We start from the raw sequence: 24,660 nt of genomic DNA on the forward strand, positions 1-24,660 counted from the left end.
TAAAACTGTGGCTGATCTGATAATCCTCAATTCTACTTTCCTGCCTTTTCCGCATAACCCTCGATTCCCTTCCTGATTAAGTACCTGTCTGTCTAAACCTTGAACACACTTAATGACCCAGCCTTGACAGCCCTCTGTGGAGAAGATTTAATCAAATTCACTACCATACAAGAGAAGAAATTACTCTTCAGCTTTTTAAAATGGGCAACCCCTTAATCTATTCTACCCTCTGGTCCTTGACTTTACCACTCTAGGGTAAACAACTGCAGAGTGATAAATGGCATCACAGTGTCAAGAGTACGCATTATCTCACCTTGGCTACCCATTGCAATAACCTGATAGATATTTACAGTGCAAGAGGAGGGCATTTGGCTCATCATGTCCTCACTGGTCAACAAAATCAGACTACTCTGATCCAGCTCTTGGACCCCAACCCAGGAGGCTATGGAAGTGTAAGTAAATATGTAAAACTGTTTAAACTTATGAGAGTTTTCTGACAAACCACCCTTTCACACAAAACAAAATGTTTCATTGTACCAATGTACATGTGACAATAATAAATCAAGTCAAACCAAATCCAAAGTGAGTTCTCGCCTCCTCCGAGTGAAAATATTTCTCCTCACGCCTCCTCTTAGCCTTCTACATCTTATATTAAATCCATACCTGTGGTTATTAATTCCTCTAATGGAAAAAAGTGTCTTCCTATTCAGCCTCCCTATGTACTTCATCATTTCACATAGTTTTTTCAAGATCCCTCTCAAACTCTGTTGCTCTCAGAAAAACAACCCCAATCGATCCTCAAAGCCTCTAGTGAACAAAGTATCCTGATAAATCTCTTCTGCATCCTCTCTAGTGCAATCAAACCTTATCAATAATCTGGTGAATAGAAGTGCACATAGTACTCCAGTTGTGGCCTGTCCAGTGTTTTATACAGTTTCAGTATAACCTCCCAGCTGTTGTATTCTATGCCTCGGCTAATAAAAGAAAATGCACCATAAGTCTTCTTAACCTGATCCATCTGCCCTTATATCTTCTTGTATTAATGGATGTGCACACCAAGGTCCCTCCAGTCTTTAGCATTTTCCAGAGTCCTACCATTCATAGTGTAATTGCTTGCCATGTGTCAATCCTTCTAAATACTTCATACTTTCCTAGATTAAATTCCATTTGCCATTACTCTGCTCAGCTGACCAGTCCATTGATAACATGTTCCAGTTGACAGCAATCCTCCTCACTGTTTACCACCTTACTAATTTTCATCCAAATGTCATCAGTGAACTTTCGGATCATAGCCCCCACAAATAAGCCCAAGCCATGAATGTACACCATAAACGCAAGGGTCCCAGCACTGAGCCCTGTGGAGCCTGACTGGAAATTATGATGATACCACAGCTTTAAGAGTTGTACTGTGTCCTTTTTAGTTTTGAAGAGAGGTTTTAAGACAGAGGTCTTGGGCTGTCCAATGAAAGCCCATAAAATTAATGGCTGGTGATTCCTTGGTTTCTGTTTAAACTGGGAACAATACAAGTGGCCTGAATGGGTTGGGCAATCTCCTACAGAACCAGGATTTTCAGTTTTAGTTTTCCAGTTTCCTCTTTCTCCTGTTGTCTTTTAACTATAGTGTACGAATAAGGTATGTTTTGCTTCAATCTGGTGGTTTGACCAACTGAATTACATCCAGAATGATATACCTGCACTGGCCTTTAAAAATAAGAAAGTTAGAAGCCTTCTTAATATATTTTGAGAGGGTCTGATCCACAACAAAACAAACTTCTAGTCACAGAAACACTCTACTCTTACTCTCTGCTTCCTTCCTTTCAGCCAAATTTGAATCCAAACTGCCACTTTGTTGGACTCTTACTTTCATGTGGGTCCTTATCAAGAGCCTTAGTCAAGTCCATGACAATCACATTTGTTGTATAACCATTACCAATACTGCTGAAAAAAAAATTAAATTTGTCAAACAAAACATTCTCTTAACAAATCCACGCTGACTATCCCTGATTAATTTGCATCTATCCAAGGGAAGGTATATTCTGTTCCTCAGAGTTTTTTTCAAGTAACTTGCATATCATCAAGTTTAAACTGACTGACTTGTGATTTCCTAGTCTACTCATTTCTCCTTTTGTCTTAATAATGAGACATTTTGCAATTCAACACAAATCACACCTCCACCCACACCCCCACAACCCCCCAAAAGGGGTCTTCAGCCATGTGTCCTTGGGAAGTTAGCCTGACTTCATGAAAACAGTAGGTGAAGACGGTGTTGGGGCTCAGGACAGGGATAAGAGATCCTCATCTCTACAATCGAACTGTCCAGGTCACAAGTATAAGATGTGGACTCACTCTGTCCACATTTGCACTGGCAAAAATTCCTGGCTTCAGGAATGAGGATAGAAATGCCAGATTCAGGTGCCATACATCATTTTTAAACATTTCCAGAACAGGTCAATCTGCACAGAAGTCCTGCCCAAAGTGTCCAATCCAACTGACAAAGGAATTCCCATGTTAACACTGATGTACTACTGGTTACTGGGGGGTTGTACACACCAAGCATAAGATGCTAAGACTGCTGAGAGGAATGATCTTATGCCTAACGACATGTCAAAGACTATTCCAAACTTTGTAACAGTGTGGTCTTAAAAGCAGAATGTTCCCCAAATAAAAGCTGAAAGAACTGCAGATGTTGTCAATCAGGAACAAAACAAAGTTGCTGGAAAAGCTCAGCAGGTCTAGCAGCATCAATGAAGGATGAAACGGAAGGTTCCCTTTGATTCAGTTGGGTAACAGTCTGTGTTAATTCGACCAAAATCAGTGGCGAAAAAGAGGATGCAAGGTCAGTTAGGAAGAGTAACTTGTAGATGGCGTAGGATCCCTATTTCAATTATACCACATAGTTGCTTCCAAAATGTCAGTGTGAATGCAAGGTGAGAAGATGAAAACCTTCACTGGAATTTAATCCAGAAGTTGAAATAAAGTTGGCTTACTATTACTACTTGGACAATCTTCGGTTTCCAAAGGAAATCTCTGACACAAAATCTCACTTATCTCCCCCAGACCTCAGTTAACTGCATGAACACTGAATTCACAATCACTTAGACCTTTGTTGACCCTATATATTTTCAACAGATGATCAGCAGGAGTCAATCTGTGTTTTTTTTCATCTGGAGCCATATTAGAACATAAGAACATAAGAACTAGGAGCAGGAGTTGGCTAATTGGCCCCTCGAGCCTGCCCCGCCATTTAATGAGATCATGGCTGATCTTTTTGAGACTCAGCTCCACTTACCCGCCCACTCACCATAACCCATTATTCCTTTACTGCTCAAAAATATATCAAGCATTGCCTTAAACACATTCAGCAAGGTGGCTTCAACTGCTTCACTGGGCAGGGAATTCCACAGATTCAAAACCCTTTGGGTGAAGAAGTTCCTCCTGACCTCAGTCCTACGTCTGCTTCCCTTTGTTTTGAGGCAATGCCCTCTAGTCCTAGTTTCACCTGCTAGTGGAAACAACCTCTCTGCCTCCATTTTATCTATTCCTTTCATAATCTTATGTGTTTCTATAAGATCTCCCATCATTCTTCTGCATTCCAATGAGTATAATCCCAGTCTACACAGTGTCTCCTCACAATCCAACCCTCTCAACTCTGCTCTGCACTCCCTCCAGTGCTAGTATATCTCTTCTCAAGTAAGGAGACCAAAACTGCACACAGTACTCCAGGTGTGGCCTCACCAAGATCCTACACAGCTGTAGCATGGCCTCCCTGTTTTTAAACTCCATCCCTCTAGCAACGGCAGACAAAATTCCACTTGCCTTTTTAATTATGTGCTGCACCTGCAATCCTACTTTTAACGATTCACGCAAAAGGATACCCAAATCCCTCTGCACAGCAGCATGCTGCAATTTTTTACCATTTAAAATATAGTCCATTTTGCTGTTCTTCCTACCAAAATGGATGACCTCACATTTATCAACATTGTACTCCATCTGCCAGATCTTTGCCCACTCACTTAGACTATCTATATCCTCTGCAGACTTTCAGTGTCTTCCGCACACTGTGCTTTACCACTCATCTTAGTGTCATCTGCAAATTTTGACACACCACACTTAGTCCCCAACTCCAAATCATCTATGTAAATTGCAAACAGTTGCAGTCCCAACACTGATCCCTGAGGCACACCACTAGCCACTGTCTGCCAACCAGAAAAACACCCATTTACCCCTACTCTTTGCTTTCTACTAGTCAATCAGTCCTCTATCCATGCCAAGACATTACCTGTAATACCGTGCAATTTTATCTTATGTAGCAGCCTTTGGTGTGGCACCTTGTCAAATGCCTTCTGGAAATCCAGATATACCACATCCACAGGTTCCCCACTGTCTACCATGTAAGTAGTGTCCTCAAAGAATTCCACCAAATTAGTTAAACATGACCTACCCTTCATGAACTCATGCTGGGTGTTCCCAATGGGGCAATTTATATCCCGATGTCTTGCTAGTTCTTCCTTAACCATAGATTCAAGCATTTTCCCCACTACCAAAGTTAAGCTAACTGGCCCACAGTTACCTGCTTTTTGTCCACTTCCTTTTATTTTTTAAACAGTGGCATCATATTAGCTGTTTTCCAACCTGAGGATTGGAGATGAGGAGGCATTTCTCCATCCAAAGAGTGGTGCGCCTGTGGAATTTATTACCACAGGAATTAGTCAATACGAAAACATTGAACACATTCAAGAAGCAACTAGTTATAGCACTTGAGGCAAATGGGAGCAAGGGCTATGGCGAGAAAGCAAGATTAGGCTACTGAGTTGGATGATCAGCCATGATCGTGATGAATGAGGGAGCAGGCTCGAAGAGCTGAATGGCCTCCTCCTGCTCCTATCTTCTATGTTTCTGCTTCTATATGTGCTCAGCCAACGTTAAGAGTACGCTCATACACAGATACGAAAGCTGAGGTGTTCTGATAGGAAAACAGTCATTCCAGCAGAATGAAGTTGTGCAAGAAGGCCATGTGCAAGATCCCTCTATGCCTCCCCCCACCACCACAACAAACATCAGAACTGAAGAAATATATGGAAACTGATCTGAAGAAGAGTCATATTGTACACAAAATATTAACTCTGTTTTTCTATCCATAATTGCTACTAGACCTGCTGAGCTTCTCCAACAATTTCTATGCTTGTTGGTGGTTCTGTACTGAGAATTAATTCAGAAAGGGCTAATGTTAGATAAAGCATTATGCTCCACACAATCTCACAATGTTGTACTGTCTTAGATGAAAAAAAGGAGTGAATACCCATAATCACTGTTGTCATAATGCTGTCTATCTTAATAATATAATTATCTCTGATTGTTGAGATGTAGTAAACCACATCTTCTTAAACCAAGATCCTCTTCTTGTTAAGACTCAATAATATCTGGTCCTCTACTAATGTAAACCAAATCAGTCCTTAGATCCAGCCAAGGAAAACAAAATTTGGTAACGATGTACATCAATCCACAAATTAATGAGAATTAAGATGAGGTTTTTTTTTCTAAATTGAGGCTATTAATTAATATTAAGGATAACATAGGATTAGGGAAGAAGTAAGCATCGATGCACTCACTAGGAGGGACAGTTGGATGTCCCGTGATCTGGCATTTGACATCATTTCAAGAGACTGCAATTCTGGGATGCTAATAAAGTGTTCGACTCTTGAGAACAGAGATATCAGTTACAATCGGTTCACTTAGTTCATTTGTCACTGTGTGCAAATGAATAACACTGGAATGGAGGCAGCTACAGACATTTTTTTGCCGGATAGACAGAGCATAACTCAAACAATATGTTGACAGAAAAGCAATGAAACTAAAACGTGCATTTAAATACAGTTGGATATAACAGCATTTATTTTCTCTACTCATCTTCCCTTCTCCTACCCTGAATTTACCACCTCCTATTATACACAGTTCGGAATCTGCCATCCCAAAGGATCCAGAGATGCTAGAATCGTGGTAATGTCATCGGCCTAGTAATGTAGAGGCACAAGCCAATACCCCGATACCATGGTAGGGTCTGGAATTTAAATCCAAATAATTAATTAATATCGGGAATCAAAAGCTCACCTTAATAATTATCATTATCATACTTACCTAACCTGGCCTACCTGTGACTCCATACCAACAGTCAAGTGAGTAACTCTTGACTGTCCTCAGGAATGGTCCAGTCTCTCCGTTTGAGGATATTTAGGTATGGACAACAAATCTTGCCTGCAAAATCCACACCCCATGAACAGAATGAAAACAAACAATGCCAGGAAACTCATAAGAGCAGGAATAAAGCATACCACTGGACTAACCTTCACAGCCCAAGGACATTGAGTCAGGGTTAGCACAACTGTTTTCAGGGTGAAGCCTGCAAACTTGATGTAAACTATAGCAAAAGCCACCACTTAATTAAATGTAGAGAGATGAGACATCCATTTCGAATTGAAGAGAATGGGAAATGAAGCTCACAAGCAGCTTGTTGGCTAAAATGATATTGTAATGTAGTTTCAAAGCAATCAATCTAAATGCTACAATCTAAAATTTTGCTTGTGGCATGTCATTCCATTTCCTCCAGTTACTTCCAATTAACCTTGAAAATGATTTTTTCTTTTAGCAATAAGTAATTGCTGATGGTGGGGAGTGAACATGTAGCCAGGGAGGTTAATTCTTATTCTCCTGAAACCTTTGTCTGATCCAATCACTCAATGGTACTGTGTCCTTTGGTAACACATATTCAGAGAATATTAGCATCAAAAATGTGTTTGAAGGTGGCTGAAAATCCAGTGGAAAGGAGGTAGCTCACTTTAGCATCTTACAAATTTTATCTGATTATGTGAGGCACTGCCATGGAGAAAGCAACTGGGAATTTAGTTAGGACACAGCAAGCGTATTTTGTGCAGGTCTGGAGGGATAGCAGGAAGTTGACTGCACTGGAGAACATGCAAAGGAGATTCACCAGAACATTGCCTAGGCTGGAGTATTCTAGTTATGAAGATAGATAGTTTGGCATTGTTTTCCTTGGAACAGAGGAGACTAAAGTGGGAGGGTGGCCAGGATTGAGATATGTTAAATTGTTAGAGGCATAGGTAGGGTAGGAAGCAATGAACTTTACCACGAAAGGTTGGTAGTAATCTGGGACTCATTCCTTGTAAGAGTGGTAGAGGCAGAAACTCCCATGACATTTAAGAAGTATTTAGATGGGCATTTGCCAAGTCAAACAAACGTATGGGCCAAGTGTTGGAAAATGGGATTAGAATAGTTGGAATCATAGAACCTCTACATTGCGGAAGCAGGCCATTTGGCCAAACGAAAGCACAATGCCCTTCTGAAGAGCATCCCACCCAGACCCATCCGCCCACTGTAACCCTGCATTTCCCATTGTTAATCCACCTAGCCTGAACATCCCCAGACACTATGGGCAACTTAGCGTGGCCAGTCAATCTAACATGCACATCTTTGGACTGTGAGAGGAAACCTATGCAGACACAGGGAAAATGCGCAAACTCCACACAGACAGTTGCCCGAGGCTCGAATTGACCAGGTTCCCAGGTGCTGTGAGGGTGCAGTGCTGAGCAGTGAGCAACTGTGCTGCCCAGATTAGGCAGGTGATCTTAAGCAGTGTAGACTTGATGGCACTATAGACTCCATGATCCTAGGTCAGTTGACAGAGTTAGTTGTGCACATGAAAACAATAATAAGAAAATAATATAGACAAGTCAGAGATAATGGGAACTGCAGATGCTGGAGAATCCAAGATAACAATGTGTGGAGCTGGACGAACACAGCAGGCCCAGCAGCATCTCAGGAGCACAAAAGCTGACGTTTCGGGCCTAGACCCTTCATCAGAGAGGGGGATGGGGTGAGGGTTCTGGAATAAATAGGGAGAGAGGGGGAGGCGGACCAAAGGTGGAGAGAAAAGAAGATAGGTGGAGAGGAGAGTATAGGTGGGGAGGTACGGAGGGGATAGGTTAGTCCAGGGAAGACAGACAGGTCAAGGAGGTGGGTTGAGGTTAGTAGGTAGGAAATGGAGGTGCGGCTTGGAGTGGGAGGAAGGGATGGGTGAGAGGAAGAACAAGTTAGGGAGGCAGAGACAGGCTGGGCTGGTTTTGGGATGCAGTGGGGGGACAGGATGAGCTGCGCTGGTTGTGTGATGCAGTGGGGGGAGGGGACGAACTGGGCTGGTTTTGGGATGCAGTGGGGAAAGGGGAGATTTTGAAGCTGGTGAAATCCACATTGATACCATTGGGCTGCAGGGTTCCCAAGCGGAATATGAGTTGCTGTTCCTGCAACCATCAGGTGGCATCCTTGTGGCACTGCAGGAGGCCCATGATGGATGTCGTCTGAAGAATGGGAGGGGGAGTTAAAATGGTTCGTGACTGGGAGGTGCAGTTGTTTATTGCGAACCGAGCGGAGGTGTTCTGCAAAGCAGTCCCCAAGCCTCCACTTGGTTTCCCCAATGTAGAGGTAGCCACACCGGGTACAATGGATACAAATCAGACATGTTTGGCAAAACAATGTTGCAGTGTGAGGACACTCACTTTGCATCCAAGAAAAGCAAATAATCATATGTGAATGCTGAGACACCAGGAGCCATGAATGAGCGAATAGATATACAAATCAGCTATATAAATCATTAAAAGGAAATGTTTAGGTCTAAAGAAAAATCAAAAATGCACTTGCAAAATGAGACTTTATAACAAGGGAACTAAAATACAAAGAAGAGATAGTTGTTTCAGTATCAAAGAACAGCGAGCATTTTTATTGACAAATGTAAATGAGAGGCTGAAATCTGTAATGTTTATCAGTAACAGGCTTAAAAATCTCCAAATATGTGATTACGAAAACCTGGAACCGAGTAAAATTTAGATTAAAATACAGTGGATTATCAGAAAATTTAACAACTATTGGGTATTCATTCATGATGGTGAATCAGTTTGTGATTGAGCATCAAGGTCAAAATTGATTCTTATCTGAAGCAAAATGACACTATTTTGTCTGGGAGTTTCACTTGCCAGTTCATCATCAGTCAGCCCCTGATTCCATATTCAGGTTGAGTTGACAAATCATAGCAATTCAATACAAAACTGAAGGAATTTCTGCCAGAATTAGCTGTGCACCTACATATACTTGCAGGTTTTAATTTCTGTGAAACTGAGACTCAGCGTTAAGTTGCAATTTCCACATCACATGGTTAAAAGGAAAAAGAAGGGCACACAGGAAAGAACGAATGAACAATAAAACAGTGGTTCACAGCTACAATGTTCATAGATCTTGAATCCACTATTACTCACAACACAATACATATCCTGCCTAAACAGAATAGCAGTGTTCAAATAAATTCATTGATTTATTTCATATAATCAAATAAACACTTTTGAATATTATTTTTACTAAAACCGTTTTAATTTTCTTATCATGCTATGTGCAAAATTGTAACACAATGAAATATGAACACTTGCAACTCACTGGTCACAAATGAGGACTCACAAGTTAGTCATTATACCTATTCTTGAAAACTGTTCATAAAAAAAAACTCTTTCATGACTGGCTAGGTCAGCATTTATTGTTCATCCCTGATTACATATAAGTAAATAGTGGTGAATTATATCAAGATATATGACATAGGAGTAGAATTAGGCTATTCAGCCCATCAAGTTTCCTCTGCCACTCAGTGAGATCATGGCTAATCTGATAATCCTCAACTTCCCTTAATCCCTAAAGGAATAAAAATGTTTCTCTCAGCCCTGAATATGCTTAATGACCCAGCCTCAATAGTCCTCTACAGTAAAGAACTCTGTATTCAGCAGCTTCTTATCCCTGCTTTAACTGGTAAACTCCCTACCCTGAGGCTATGCTCTCTGTTCCTAGACTCTCCCACAAGAAGACAATATCTCTGCACTGACCTAAGAATTTTGTATGTTTTGATAAGATTGTCTCTCATTCTTCTAAACTCCATTGAGAGACATCTACAATGTTTTTCGGGAGGGAGTTAAGATTTTGATCGAGCGGCCATGAAGGAATGTTGATCTATTTCCAAGTCAGGATGATGCGTGGCCTGGAGTGGGGCTTGTGGGTGTTGGTGTTCCTATTGCATCTTTGTTGGTCTTTGTTCTTCTAGGTGGTAGAGGTTGTGGATTTCTAAGGTGTTATCAGAGGTGCCATGGTGAGTTACTGCAATGCACTTTGCAGCTTTCAGTCTCATCAAAAATATGTGTATCATACGAATGTTTTGATGTAAATCATGACGTTGAGGATTAGGAAGCAAGTTGAATGAATTTTTCAGGATATACATGGAAGCAGCTAGAAAACATTTTGAAAAAAACTACTCTCACTTGATACAAAGCTTTGAACCAAATGACATGGTCCAAAAACATAAAGCCAGGCTCATCAATTGTAAAATTAGGATCACTTTGATGTGCAAAGAACAGGACTTGTTTGTACCTACCTTCCACAAAGTGCAATTAATTGTACATTAATCAGTCATTTTAAATCTGAAATTGATAGATGACTTTAAATTGAAAATTTTGGCTAAAGTTATTAAGAGTTAAGTGAAAATGCAGGCATGTGGAGTTAGGGCAAGGATGAGGCATTATGTCGCTAAATCATGGGACAGGGTCAAGAGCAAAATGGCTGCCTCCCATTCCTTTGTTCCAAAGCTTCAGTAATAATCATTCAAAAGTTACAAAGAACATTTCAGCAGATAAATGCTTACCATGCTCATAAGTTCTGATTATGAGTTTAATGTAAATGTTAGATGTTTCTCCTCATGGGAGAATCTAGGACAAGAGGGAATTGTCTCAGAATAAACGAGAACCAATTTAAGATAGAGATGATGAGTCTTTAATACACCATGCCACAGGGAGCTGTGGGGCAGAGTCCTTGAAGGTATTCATGGCTGATGTAGTTAGTTTCTTGACCAATAGGGGAAACCAATGGTTATGTGGAAACAGCAGGGAAGTGGGCATGAGGAATGTCAGATCACCAATGATCCTGAATGGTGGAGAAGGTTCAAGGGAATGAACAGCCTATTCATGTTCCTGTTTCTTATGACTGTATGGTCTGAAAACTCATTTATTTTAAACTATATATCAATGGAGATATTAACCAAAGAGGTATATCATACAAACACATCATGCACCATTGGTATTAGTAGTTCTGTTGTTATTCTTCACATGTGGAGAACACTGGCAAGGCTGCATTTGTTTTTGAACTCTTGCTGTTGTTTATGATGTGGTGGTAGTTTGTACTGGTCAGAGGGTTTCAAAGGTCACCGGCAATGTGAATGACACCACTTTCAAACAGGCAGTGTGCACTCATAGAACGGCAGAGCAAATCAGCAACAAGTGGTACATTGCCTTCTTTCAAAAACTACAGGAAAGCAGTCACAGCTTTATGGCAATCAGCTGCTTCCAGATATTGCTTTTAAACGTCAGCATTATTTATCAAAGGTGTTGGATAGAGTTGATGAGGGGGGGGATGGGATTATCCAGACCAGAAAACTTGTAATAAAGTGACTGAACAACCCTTCTCACTGCACTAACAGACTCCTAACACTGCTGGCCATTCAAGTATTTCACATCTCAAATCTGGCTTCCTTCCAGATTTAAATGCTAATCTGAGCAGCAATTGAATTAGGAAGCAAGGGAGAAATAAAAGTACAGACTACCTGATAGCTCATGACAAATACATTCATTATTATCACTGCTTTCTCTCTCTTCCTCCCTCTCTCTTGTTTTTCTCTCCTTATCCCAGCATTAATTTTATGGGGTAACAGGAAGTCTACATAATATTATTAAATGAAGGAAATTCACAAGCAATGTTAGCCACTCTCTAAGAATAAAACACCAAAAAGGTCTAATTCTATGCGTTCAGATGTGTATTCCCAATGGTTATTGCAGTTCACACGATATCTTCATCATTCCTGGAAGCTGCTTTGTACCACTTCAAATTCTCTGCACTTCATTACGGGCCAGGATTTCCTTTAAAATTACGTTTGAAAAGCTGCATGACATTGTTGGGGTATTTTTCAGGCTTGCAAGATATAGAATGTTTGCCTTTATTAAGAGGTGGATATCAGTTCTGAAAGTAAACCATTTTCGGCTGCAGCAACAAGTTAACTCCATGTTAGTCACTGCATTAGCAGTAAGTTGCATTTCATCTTCAGTGTGAGTCTAAACACCTATGTCACAAAGCACAGTCAATCTGTTTTGATACCAGCTTTCCAAAAATTGGTCAGTTTTCTCCTTTTGACTGAAACCAATGAGACCTGCTGTGCCAATGTCCCATCATTCTGAGTGAAATAGTTTACTTTAATCCTGACACCAAAATCTGTGTATGAAAGACAAAGCAATGCATCATATAAACTCCTCAGTCATTGCGGCAGACAGCATTAGGTAGCAATAACAATATCCAACCACGCACCAAGACTTCAATTAACACTCAAAACTTTTACTGGTTTAGCTTGAAACATTGGCCTGGATCATCCAAACATTCCTGACTCAATGCTGCTCCACATTTCTTCCAATATTATGCAGGCCCAGCTTTTCCAGAAATTCAGAGCACAGCATTCATTGGAGAATATGTCTGAAGCAGACTGGAGTTAGGGGAAGACAGCTCATACTCCCTTTGATTGCAAGAGCTACAACATGTTAAGTTTACAGGTTCACTTTGATTGTTAGCGATGGATGGGACAGTGAATGAGTAGTATCGGGTGACAGAGTGAGTGAGGTCTGTAAGCAGGGACGGAGTGGGGGAGTGGTAATGAACTAGTAAACAGGCTAATGTTCTCGGGACATGGGCTTGAAACCCACCATGGAAGCTGGTGAAATTTGAATTCATTGGGACCTGGACTTAAAAGATAGCCAAATAGTGACCATGAAACACTGCCTTCAACAAAACCCATCTGGTTCATGAATAGCCTCCAAAGAAAGAGATCAACCCTCTTTGCCTGGTCCATCCTACAGATGAGTGCAGACCCACTGCAATGTCATTAACTCTTAACTATCCTCTAAAATGAGGCAGCAAGTCACTTAGAAAGGAAAGGCATGATTAGGGAGAGTCAACATGGCTTTGTGAGTGTGGAATCATATCTCACTAGCTCAATTGAGTTTCTTAAAAGAGGTGACAAAGAAGGCTGATGAAGGCAGAGAATTAGACATTATCTATATGGATTTCAGCAAAGCGTTTGACAAGTTTCCGCATGGTAGACTGGTTAGTAAGAATAGATCTGGGATCCAGGGGAAGCTAGCGAATTGGATACAAAATTGGTTTGAAGGTAGGATACAGAGGGTGGGGGTACATGGTTGCTTTTAGGGCTGGATGCCTGTGACCTGCAGTGTGCCACAAGGATCGATGCTGGGTCCACTGTTTTTCATCATTCATATAAATGATTTTGATGTGAATATAGGAGGTAAGTTCAGTAAGTTTGCTGATGACACCAAAGTAAGTGGTGCGGTAAACAGTGAAGAAAATTACCTCAGAGTACAATGGGACTTTGCTCAGATGGGCCAATGGGTAGAGGAGTGGCAGATGGAGACTACATTAGATAAATATGAGGTGCTGCACTTTACTAAAGCAATCCAGGGTCAGACTTAAGCAGTTAATGGTAGGGCCCTCAGGAGTGTTGCCAAACAGAGACCCAGGTGTACAGGGGCATAGTTCCTTGAAAGTGCAGTTGCATTTGACACAGTGGTTAAGAAGGTGTTTAGCATTCTTGTCTTTGTCAGTAAGAACATTGAATATGCGAGTTGGGTTGTCATGTTGAGGCTGTACAGGACATTGGTGAGGCCACTTTGAAAATACTGCATACAATTCTGGTTGTCCTTCTATAGAAAGGATGTTGTTAAATTTAACAGGGTGCGGAAAAATGTTACAATGCTGTTGCCTGGACTAGGGGATTTGAGTTATAGGGAGAAGCTGAATACGCTTTTATCTCTGGAGCATCGGGCACTGACGGGTTGTCTTACAGAAGCTTATGAAATAGTGAGGGGCATCGATAGGGTGAATAGCCAAGGTCTTTTTCCGAGGGTAGGGAAGTCCAAAACTAGACATCATAGGTTTTAAGGTGAAAGAGGAAAGATTTTAAAAGGACCCGAGGGGTAACTTTTTCATGCAGATGGTGGTACGTGCATGGAATAAGCTGCGAGAGGAAGTGTTGGAGGCAGTACAATTGTAACATCTGAAAGGCATCTGGGTGGATATGTAAATAGGAAGGGTTTAAGAGGGATATGGGCCAAATACTTGCAAATGGGACTCGATCAGATTGAGATGTCTGGTTGGCAAAGAGGAGCTGGACCAAAGGTCTATTTCTGTGCTGTATGATTCTATGACTCTAAATATCATGACTTTAGCAATTACGTATCCTTTGAATAGTTGAAAAGATCTAATGAGATTCAGTTATTAAAACGCAAATAGTGGTATCAGACTATCAGAATTGGTTTTGCAGTTGTACAATTTACCAGTTTGTACACTGAACTTATACCAGCCATTTTCACATTGTAGCTGAAACTTATCTATATTGTCAACAGTTTGATTGATGGTAAACAAATGGATAAGGAAGAAGCCACAATCGTAACAGATTACACTTTTAAGGCACTTTGTTGGCCATTTTTTTTGTTTGGATGTGTGGCCCCAAACCTAATGCAATTTTTAATAAACAGTGCACCATTATATTTCTGTTGATGCAGCTAGTGTTCCAGCCAATGTTCAACTGTCTTTCTCATAAATCTTTCATGGTACTTTGTGATATTGCTTTGAAAAGAGAACAAAACAAGAGATAACAATAATCTGTAAATAAGTAACAGAAGTTCCACTTATCAGCAGTAACTGAACGAAATAAGCTTTCTTGCCGCAATGTATTGGGTCAAGTCCAACAAGTAAATGTTCTTGATTGTGTGTTGTGACACTGTCCTTAACCCAAGGGCTCATATGTAGCCACCGTACATAATCAGAATCTCTGATAACTGAATGGCTTCCATGCAAAATGAGATAAGGAAAAAGACAGATTATCCAGTTCACAAAGCAAAAAAATGGCCAAATTTGGTATCGACTGATCTAACGCTGATGTTTTGAGTCAGGAGACCACAAGGTCGGAGTGACACAGTGGCTCAGCAATTAGCACAGCTCCATGGAGCCAGGTTTGTTTCGTGTGACTTGTCTGTGTGGAGTTTTCACGTTCTCCCCGTGTCCGCATGGGTCTACTGTGTGTTTGCTCCGATTTCCTCCCACAGTCCAAAGATTTGCAGGTTAGGTGGATTGGCCAAGCTAAATTCCAACAGTGTTCAGGGGTTTGTAGGTTATGCAGATTAGCCATGGGATATGCAGGGTAACAGGGACAGGATGGAGGGGTGGGTCTGGGTAGGATGCGTGTAAGGGTCGGTGTGGACTTGATGGGCCAAATGGCCTGTTTCCACACAGAAGGAATTCTAAGTGGTCTGGATAAGAACTACAACAATACTATGCAACTATAGTTGGCTGCATTTTCCAGCATTTGAAGCTGAGGCAATATATTGTTGGGCAGAATCAAGACTTAATTCTGTACTTTGTTGTGCCTAAGCAGATTTGAAAGCTCCTGATGTTAATGATGCATGTCTGTTCTCCTGTGCTAACTTTCTACATCATGGTGAATGATATACAAGCAACTGCTCTCAGTCTGGTATGATGATATTTATTTCAATCCTTAGCCTCTCTGGGAAAGGTCTTGCATTTGGTGTCAGGACTCTGACATTGAAACCATTTTCAGGTCCTGTAGAGAGTAATCAAAGGCCACAATTTTCCATGAGGTCAACACCTCATCAGCTGGAAGGCGAGTTTGGTTGCCAATTAGCAGCGGCTGGTATGAGGTGGGAACAGAATTCTGAAAGCACGGCTATTCTAAAGGCCGAACAGCAGCCATTGCAGAGTGAAATAGCACCAGGGTGCTGCTGCAAAGCTAAAGGGACTTGGTTCTTGAGGGGCGGCAGGAGAAGGCGGGCAAACCAACAGTAAAATAAAACAAAGAACTGCAGATGGTGGAAATCTGGAACAAATTCAGAAATTGATACTGATTATATTCTCTTCCACCCTCCTCTGATAGGCAGAAGTAAAAGTTTGCATTCATGTACAAACAGATTCAAGAACAGCTTTTGAATGAACCTCTCAAAATGTTAATTCTGATCTCTCTTTCTGCACCTCCTCTGTGACTGTAACACTGTATTCGACATTCTGTTTGGCTACCCGGATGTACTTTGTATGGTACAATCTGCCTATATAGCACACAAAACAACACTTTGCACTGTATCTCGGTGCATGTAACAACAGTAAGTTAATCAACCAAATCAACCAATCAAACTAAGCAGGTCTGGCAGCATCTGTGGGAAGATAGCACAGTTGGACGTTTTGTGTCCAATTAATTTGCACAGTCCTGATGAAGATTCAAACCAGCAAGTTGGGTTTGGAGATAGATGAGTGTGAGTAGGCAAGGTGGGTACAGAGAACCTGACAGCAGTGCTAAAGATTTTAGTGAGCTCTACTTTGGCAAAGTGAGCTCAATGTTTCACTCAAGTCTCTGGGAGTGAGACTAAGAGTGCGTATTGCCCGTAAACTGGGGGAAAATGTGCTCCCAGGGTGATAATGCCTGCCAATAGGCCCAGTACCTTAGTATTATTGAAGGGTTGGAAGCACTGACTATAAACAACGTCCTATTTGTTTTGCAAGAGGAAATGGCACACAATGCTAGGGAGAAAACATACAAGGAGGTGAGTTGCCCAAGCTCACTATCTTTGATGCAATGCAAAAGTTGACAAGGAGCATTGCAAGGGTGGTACAACGAGAAGTGGTGATAGAAAGATGAAAATGGCTAGAAGACAGGGTTAAAAAGGTAACTTTCTTGACAAAGAAGTTGCAGTGCATGTGGTGTGCATTGGGAATACTGAGTTTTGCAGAGGAGAATCTGAACCAGCTGTGAAGGATGAGCAAAGTGTGGAGCTGGATGAACACAGCGGGCCAAGCAGCATCTCAGGAGCACAAAAGCAGGGTCTAGGCTAGAAACGTCAGCTTTTGTGCTCCTGAGATGCTGCTTGGCCTGCTGTGTTCATCCAGCTTCACACTTTGTTATCTTGGATTCTCCAGCATCTGCAGTTCCCATTATCAATGACGGATGAGCATGTCAGTAAAGCTGCAGCATCTGTGGGGGACTCAGAAGAAATTGAACATAGAAACTTAATTGCATCACACCCTTAAATGTACCCTCCACCATTTATGGTCCTCAGAAGGAGGGTCTTCCACCTGATTGGAAATGGTGGGACTGGGTGAGAAGCACTCTTGGAGTAAGCAGGAGGAAGTGACCCGGGGAGATGCAATTGTGGGCAGCACCTCACAAGCACAGCAGCCTGATATATGTAGCCACATGTAAAAGCCCTCTGAGGCAGTTCATGGTCTTCAGTTGAAAACGAATGAGCCCCCATTCTATCATCAGCATCTCGTGCCTTTTGGTTACGGACAATGGAGTTCCTCTAACGAGAGAGTAAATAACCTTGTGAACAGCCATATTTGGCAACACTCTTAGTGACCACAGGAATAGTGCATTAACACACATAGAATTCAAGTTTAAAAATATCATTGGCGGTGCTGTGGTACTGGCAGTCTAAAAATGCATGGCAGGGACGCCAGTAGCACACCTCGATCAGCTCTAGTGATCAAGAGCACCAGCCAAGTGTTGAAGCAGCTACAGAACAGTGTGACGGGACCACCCATCATCAGGCACCAAAAGTTTTGGCCTTTGTGGCCCCTCTGACTAAGGGTCCATTAAGCAGCAGGCCTCCATATCAGAGGCCGCTCGTACACTGACACCTTTGCAGCATCCTCTGCAGATCACTGCAAATCAGTGAGATGAAATAATACGTTGCAAGACAAATCACATAAAGTCCACAGCTGAACATTGTGAGCACATGTATAGCTACAGGCTATAGTTACTTAAAAAGCCATTTGAAATGCCACCTTTGTGCCAATGGTTGAAGGCCCCTCCCAACGAATGGCACAGCATTTTGTTGTGTTCTATTTGGACTCAGTCTATTTGGACTGCTACTGATGCATATTGTAGATATTTTCTAATCAACCTGTTCAGAAATGTTCTTACCTACCTCTTGATCAGGTGGGACTTGAATCCAGGCCTCCCAGTTCAGAGATAGCGACACTATAACTGTGCGACAAAAGCTTTCTGCCTAAATTCAGGCTGTAATGTTCTCAGGAAGTTATAAACTAGTCCTGAGCAACGTGACAAGTTACTAACAAACTTGATTCCCAATTGTACCAGTTACCATGAGACTCCGTCTCCTCCTTCAATAAAATTACTGACGGCCCAATGGAATCAGCAAAGCAATGGTGTAAACTTGCATACCCATCCACTCCATATGAGGACAAAAATGCAGCCCACTCTCTCTATGGCTTCTTCCAGACACCTTTGCAAATCCAGGCCTTAAGTCCTAAAATTGTCTCTTTCATCCTGTTCATCTCTTCTTCCTTCTTTAACATCCCCCTTAAAATCATGAGGCAGTGGAGTGCAAAGTGCAGGATTGGCTTAACTTTTTTTCCTTCTTATCTGCTGCTCCAAACCATCACTAAGATATTTGTTCTAAGGAAGTGTCAATGGACCCGAAACATTAACTCTGACTTTTTTCCTTCACAGTTGCTGCCAGACCTGCTGAGCTTTTCCAGCAACTTCCGTCTTTGTTCCTGATTCACAGCATCCGCAGTTCTTTCTGTTTTTATTAAGACATTTGAGTCCAGACACAAATTGAACGAAGAGTTGTCTCCATTTTGAACAATTAAAACCTAGCTTGACCCAGTCATTCATGTCAGTGCAATCATTTTTCAAGGAGAGATTTTAATACCTTTATAGCGTTTTCTTTATCCTTCCCTCAAACATTGAGGCATTTAAAAGTTGAAAACAAGAACCCAGAGAGGGAGGTGTTTTTTGGCCATCCAAATGATTAATTTATTGTAGTTGACTTCTTGAAGTTTTTTTTAATTTCCAAATATAGTCGTATAGTGATCTACAGTATTTAGACTTTCAGGAAATAATATTTCACTTTTTTTTCTGAGCGTAAAAGCTTCTACAGAACCTTTGGCTGCTGATTCACTTAACAGTGCTTCACTTGTAGCTGTGCTCCTGTAAAATGCAGCTTCGATATGGAGGATGGAATTTACACAATACCCAGTTCATGTCACAAGGAGATTCCACCATTGATGTTGTGGTTTATGGCATTGTGTTAATCAGCAGTGAGGATACAATGCTGAATGTAAGATGATGATGAAAAGGGCAGCACCACTGAATTGTACTTTCATATAGAAGATAGGAGTAGGAGGAGACCATTAGGCCCTTCGAGCCTGCTCTGGAATTCAGCACGATCATGGCTGATTGTCCAACTCAACAGACTAATCCTGCTTTCTCCTCGTAACCTTTGATCCCATTTTCTCCAAGTGCCATATCTCACCACCTCCTGAATGCATTCAAAGTTTTGGTGTCAACTACTTCCTTTGGTGATGAATTCCACTGGCTCACCACACTTTTAAAGATGAAATGTCTCCTCATCTCCATCCTAAATGGTCTACCCCGAATCCTCAGACTGGGACCCTTTGTTCCAGACACACCTGCCATCGGGAACATTCTCCCTGCATCTATCCTGCCCAGTCCTGTTTGAATTCTATGAGTCTCTGTGGGATCCCTCCTCATTTGTCTGAGCTCCGGCAAAAATAATCCTAACCTGGTCAATCTCTCCGCATACATCTTTCCTGCCAACTTCAGAATCAGCTTGATAAACCTTCACTGCACTTCCTCAAGAGCAAGATCATCCTTCCCCAGAAAAGGAGACCAAAACTGTGCACAATATTCCAAGTGTGGTCTCACCAAAGCCCTGTATAACTGCAACAACACATCCCTGCTCCTGTACTCAAAAACCCTCGTAACGAAGGCCAACATACCATTTGCCTTCTATACTGCCTGCTGCAACTGCATGCTTACCTTCAGCAACTGGTGCACAAAGACACCCAGGTCCTGCTGCACACTCCTTTCTCCCAATTTACACCCATTCACATAGTAATCTGCCTTCTTGTTTTTGCTTCCAAGTGAATAACCTCTGATCTCTGTATCCTCGTCACAGTTCACCGTCTCACCAAACATAGTACCATCTGCAAACTTTAAGATGTTACATTTTGTTCTCTCATCCAAATCATGAATATATATTGTGAATAGCTGGGGTCCCAGCAACGATCCCTGTGGCACCCATTAGTTACTGCCTGCCAATGTGAAAAGGACCATATTCTTTGTTTCTTCTCTGCCAATGAGATTTCTGTTCATCTCAACACACTTCTCCTAATGCCATGCACTTTAACCTCACATAATAATCTTGGATGCGAGACGTTGTCAAACACTTTCTGAAAGTCCAAATGTATCACATCAACTGGCTCCCCCTTGTCAACTATACCAGTTATTATATTAGATTAGATTAGATTCCTTACAGTGTGGAAACAGGCCCTTCAGCCCAACCAGTCCACACAGCCACTTGAAGCAGCCCACCCAGACCCATCCCCCATAACCAACACACCCCTGAACACTACAGACAATTTAGCATGGCCAATCCACCTAGCCTGCACATCTTTGGACTGTGGGAGGAAACCATAACACCCGGAGGAAGCCCATGCAGACACGGGGAGAATGTGCAAACTCCACACAGACAGTCACCCGAGGCTGGAATCGAACCCAGGTCCCTGGCGCTGTGAGGCTGCAGTGCTAACCACTGAGCCACCGTGCCGCCCTAAGTGCATTGCATGTTAACAGTGTAATCTACATAAGGTGATTAGAGTGACTGATTAGTAGCAAATAGCAGAAAACAACCCATGCATGAAAGTGCAGCAGTTTTAAGAGCTCTCACCCTCTCTGAAAGAGATCGACATTGTAGAATTTGTGCAATTCAACTGAAAACTCAACGGTTCCTTGTACTTCAGACATGATCCGTCCAAGAGCATCACCTGAAAGCAAAGAAACCAGAAAACAAGTTACATCACATCCAGGAATTGTTTCAGTAACATTTAAAACACTGCATTAATCAAAATAAGCAATCTTTCCTTATTTTTCTCGGTCCATTTTAGCACAGCAATAGAAACAAAAACCAAAATTGCCCGAAAAACTCATCAGGTCTAGCAGCACTCGTGGAGAAAAAGCAGAATTCATGTTTCAGCTCCAGTGACTCTTCTTCAAAACTGATGGTTTCTTGGAAAAGGTTAGTATTTACACAGGAGATAGGGTGAGAGGAAGGGGGAGGATTAAATGGTATATAGAGATAGAGCCCAAAAAGAGAGAAAAACAGTTGAACAGACAAAGGAATGATGAAGGATCAGCGTGGGAGAATGAATAGGTGCTAATGGGGACTATTAGCAGCTAACAATAGGTCATTGAACAATAGGTCATCAAACCCGCAGACAAGGGTGGCGCAGTGGTAGTATGGTGCACTGCCCTCTACATCGCCGAGGCCAGATGCCAACACTCCGACACCACTTCCTACCTCCCCCTCGATCATGACCCCACACCCGAGCACCAAACCATCATCTCCAACACCATTTATGACCTCATCACTTCAGGGGACCTCCCACCCACAGCCTCCAACCTCATTGTTCCCCAACCCCGCACGGCCCGTTTCTATCTCCTTCCCAAAATCCACAAACCTGCCTGCCTTGGTCGACCCATCGTCTCAGCCTGCTCCTGCCCCACCGAACTCATCTCCACCTATCTGGACTCCATTTTCTCCCCTTTGGTCCAGGAACTCCCCACCTACGTCCGTGACACCACCCACGCCCTCCACCTCCTCCAGGACTTCCAGTTCCCTGGCCCCCAACACCTCATCTTCACCATTGACGTCCAGTCCCTATACACCTGCATTCCGCATGCAGATGGCCTCAAGGTCCTCCGCTTCTTCCTGTCCCGCAGGCCCGACCAGTCCCCCTCCACCGACACTCTCATCCGCCTAGCTGAACTCGTCCTCACACTCAACAACTTTTCTTTTGACTCCTCCCACTTCCTACAGACTAAGGGGGTGGCCATGGGCACCCGCATGGGCCCCAGCTATGCCTGCCTCTTTGTAGGTTACGTGGAACAGTCCCTCTTCCGCACCTACACAGGCCCCAAAGCCCACCTCTTCCTCCGGTACATTGATGACTGTATCGGCGCCGCCTCTTGCTCCCCAGAGGAGCTCGAACAGTTCATCCACTTCACCAACACCTTCCACCCCAACCTTCAGTTCACCTGGGCCATCTCCAGCACATCCCTCACCTTCCTGGATCTCTCAGTCTCCATCTCAGGCAACCAGCTTGTAACTGATGTCCATTTCAAGCCCACCGACTCCCACAGCTACCTAGAATACACCTCCTCCCACCCACCCTCCTGCAAAAATTCCATCCGCGATTCCCAATTCCTCCGCCGCATCTGCTCCCACGATAAGACATTCCACTCCCGCACATCCCAGATGTCCAAGTTCTTCAAGGACCGCAACTTTCCCCCCACAGTGATCGAGAACGCCCTTGACTGCGTCTCCCGTATTTCCCGCAACACATCCCTCACACCCCGCCCCTGCCACAACCGCCCAAAGAGGATCCCCCTCGTTCTCACACACCACCCTACCAACCTCCGGATACAACGCATCATCCTCCGACACTTCCGCCGTTTACAATCCGACCCCACCACCCAAGACATTTTTCCATCCCCACCCCTGTCTGCTTTCCGGAGAGACCACTCTCTCCGTGACTCCCTTGTTCGCTCCACACTGCCCTCCAACCCCACCACACCCGGCACCGTCCCCTGCAACCGCAGGAAATGCTACACTTGCCCCCACACCTCCTCCCTCACCCCTATCCCAGGCCCCAAGATGACATTCCACATTAAGCAGAGGTTCACCTGCACATCTGCCAATGCGGTATACTGCATCCACTGTACCCGGTGTGGCTTCCTCTACATTGGGGAAACCAAGCGGAGGCTTGGAGACCGCTTTGCAGAACACCTCCGCTCAGTTCGCAATAAACAACTGCACCTCCCAGTCGCAAACCATTTCCACTCCACCTCCCATTCTTTAGATGACATGTCCATCATGGGCCTCCTGCAGTGCCACAATGATGCCACCTGAAGGTTGCAGGAACAGCAACTCATATTCCGCCTGGGAATCCTGCAGCCTAATGGTATCAATGTGGACTTCACCAGTTTCAAAATCTCCCCTTCCCCAACTGCATCCGTAAACCAGCCCAGTTCGTCCCCTCCCTCCACTGCACCACACAACCAGCCCAGCTCTTCCCCCCCACCCACTGCATCCCAAAACCAGTCCAACCTGTCTCTGCCTCCCTAACCTGTTCTTCCTCTCACCCATCCCTTCCTCCCACCCCAAGCCGCACCCCCATCTCCTACCTACTATCCTCATCCCACCTCCCTGACCTGTCCGTCTTCCCTGGACTGACCTATCCCCTCCCTACCTCCCCACCTATACTCTCCTCTCTACCTATCTTCTTTACTCTCCATCTTCGGTCCGCCTCCCCCTCTCTCCCTATTTATTCCAGTTCCCTCTCCCCATCCCCCTCTCTGATGAAGGGTCTAGGCCCGAAACATCAGCTTTTGTGCTCCTGAGATGCTGCTTGGCCTGCTGTGTTCATCCAGCCTCACATTTTATTATCTATACTCAAGGTTCTGTACTGTACCGCTGCATGGAAACCAGTAGCCTACTGGTATCTGAAAAGAAGACTTTTCATGTGCATGCCAAAGGGAGGAGATCAGTGAGATTTTTCATAATAGGACACTTTGTGGTGCAACTTTCAAGCCCTCAGTCAATAAATACTCACAGACGGAAGGAGATCATTGATCAGGAGCAGAAAACGTAATTTGTTTCCCACATTTCCTTTGCTTACTCACCAGTACTAAAGCAGTGTGCATTAGTCCCATGTTACCTTGGATATAAATCAGCTAACTCAGTACAGACTCTAAATTAACACGTTGTTGGTTCAAAACATCATGAATGATGTCCTAACTGATTCAGGGAGTGTGTCTTTCACTAAATTACTTAAATGCCCACTATATCATTCTACAATGTTACAACAACAGTAAATACTTGCAATAGTGTGTCAGTCATACCCTTTTATTAACAAGAACACAAGTTTCAAATCAAATTCTCCACCAGTAACTAAATTCATTTTTGGTCATATACATAAAGAAAGGAAAATAGATGTAAAATTTTATCAAAGCGTAAGAAGTGTCCTTGAAGTAGATTACAACTGCTTACTATTATAACAACTACATAGAAGATTATACATGACAGCATGTTTGGGGATAAATGTGTTCACACTGAATGCAACCATGAATAGACACCCTGCAACATAAGAATACATTTTTCGTTAACTATTGCAAGGCATGAACTAAACAGACTACTCTACCTTCTCATTCTTAGGGCATGCCTCACAGCTATTAATAATGAGGTAGTTGTTCCAAGTTAGAATAAAGCAGTATGTTCTGCTTGGAGGCACAATACATATCAAAGGCTCACTACAGTGATGAAAATAAGTCACAAATCTGAGTTTCAAGTGCCGTTTGGACATCCAGTTTCTGGCATTATTAATCTTCATCCG

At 42.9% G+C, this 24,660-nt stretch overlaps 1 protein-coding gene across 5 annotated transcripts in view; it reads right to left on the reverse strand.

The window, feature by feature from the left end:
- Nucleotides 1-24,660, reverse strand: part of fam135b (family with sequence similarity 135 member B) — a 365,288-nt gene that overhangs the window by 221,741 nt on the left and 118,887 nt on the right. For all 5 annotated transcript variants that reach the window (XM_048529329.2, XM_048529327.2, XM_048529330.2 and 2 more), the window contains exon 2: nt 20,937-21,033. In XM_048529329.2, the coding sequence (XP_048385286.1) occupies nt 20,937-21,030 (94 nt within the window). In that variant the 5' untranslated portion in view covers nt 21,031-21,033. The remainder of the gene's footprint in view (nt 1-20,936; nt 21,034-24,660) is intronic.

Source organism: Stegostoma tigrinum, chromosome 5, assembly GCF_030684315.1.
Source record: "Stegostoma tigrinum isolate sSteTig4 chromosome 5, sSteTig4.hap1, whole genome shotgun sequence".
NCBI classification, from domain to species: Eukaryota; Metazoa; Chordata; class Chondrichthyes; order Orectolobiformes; family Stegostomatidae; genus Stegostoma; species Stegostoma tigrinum.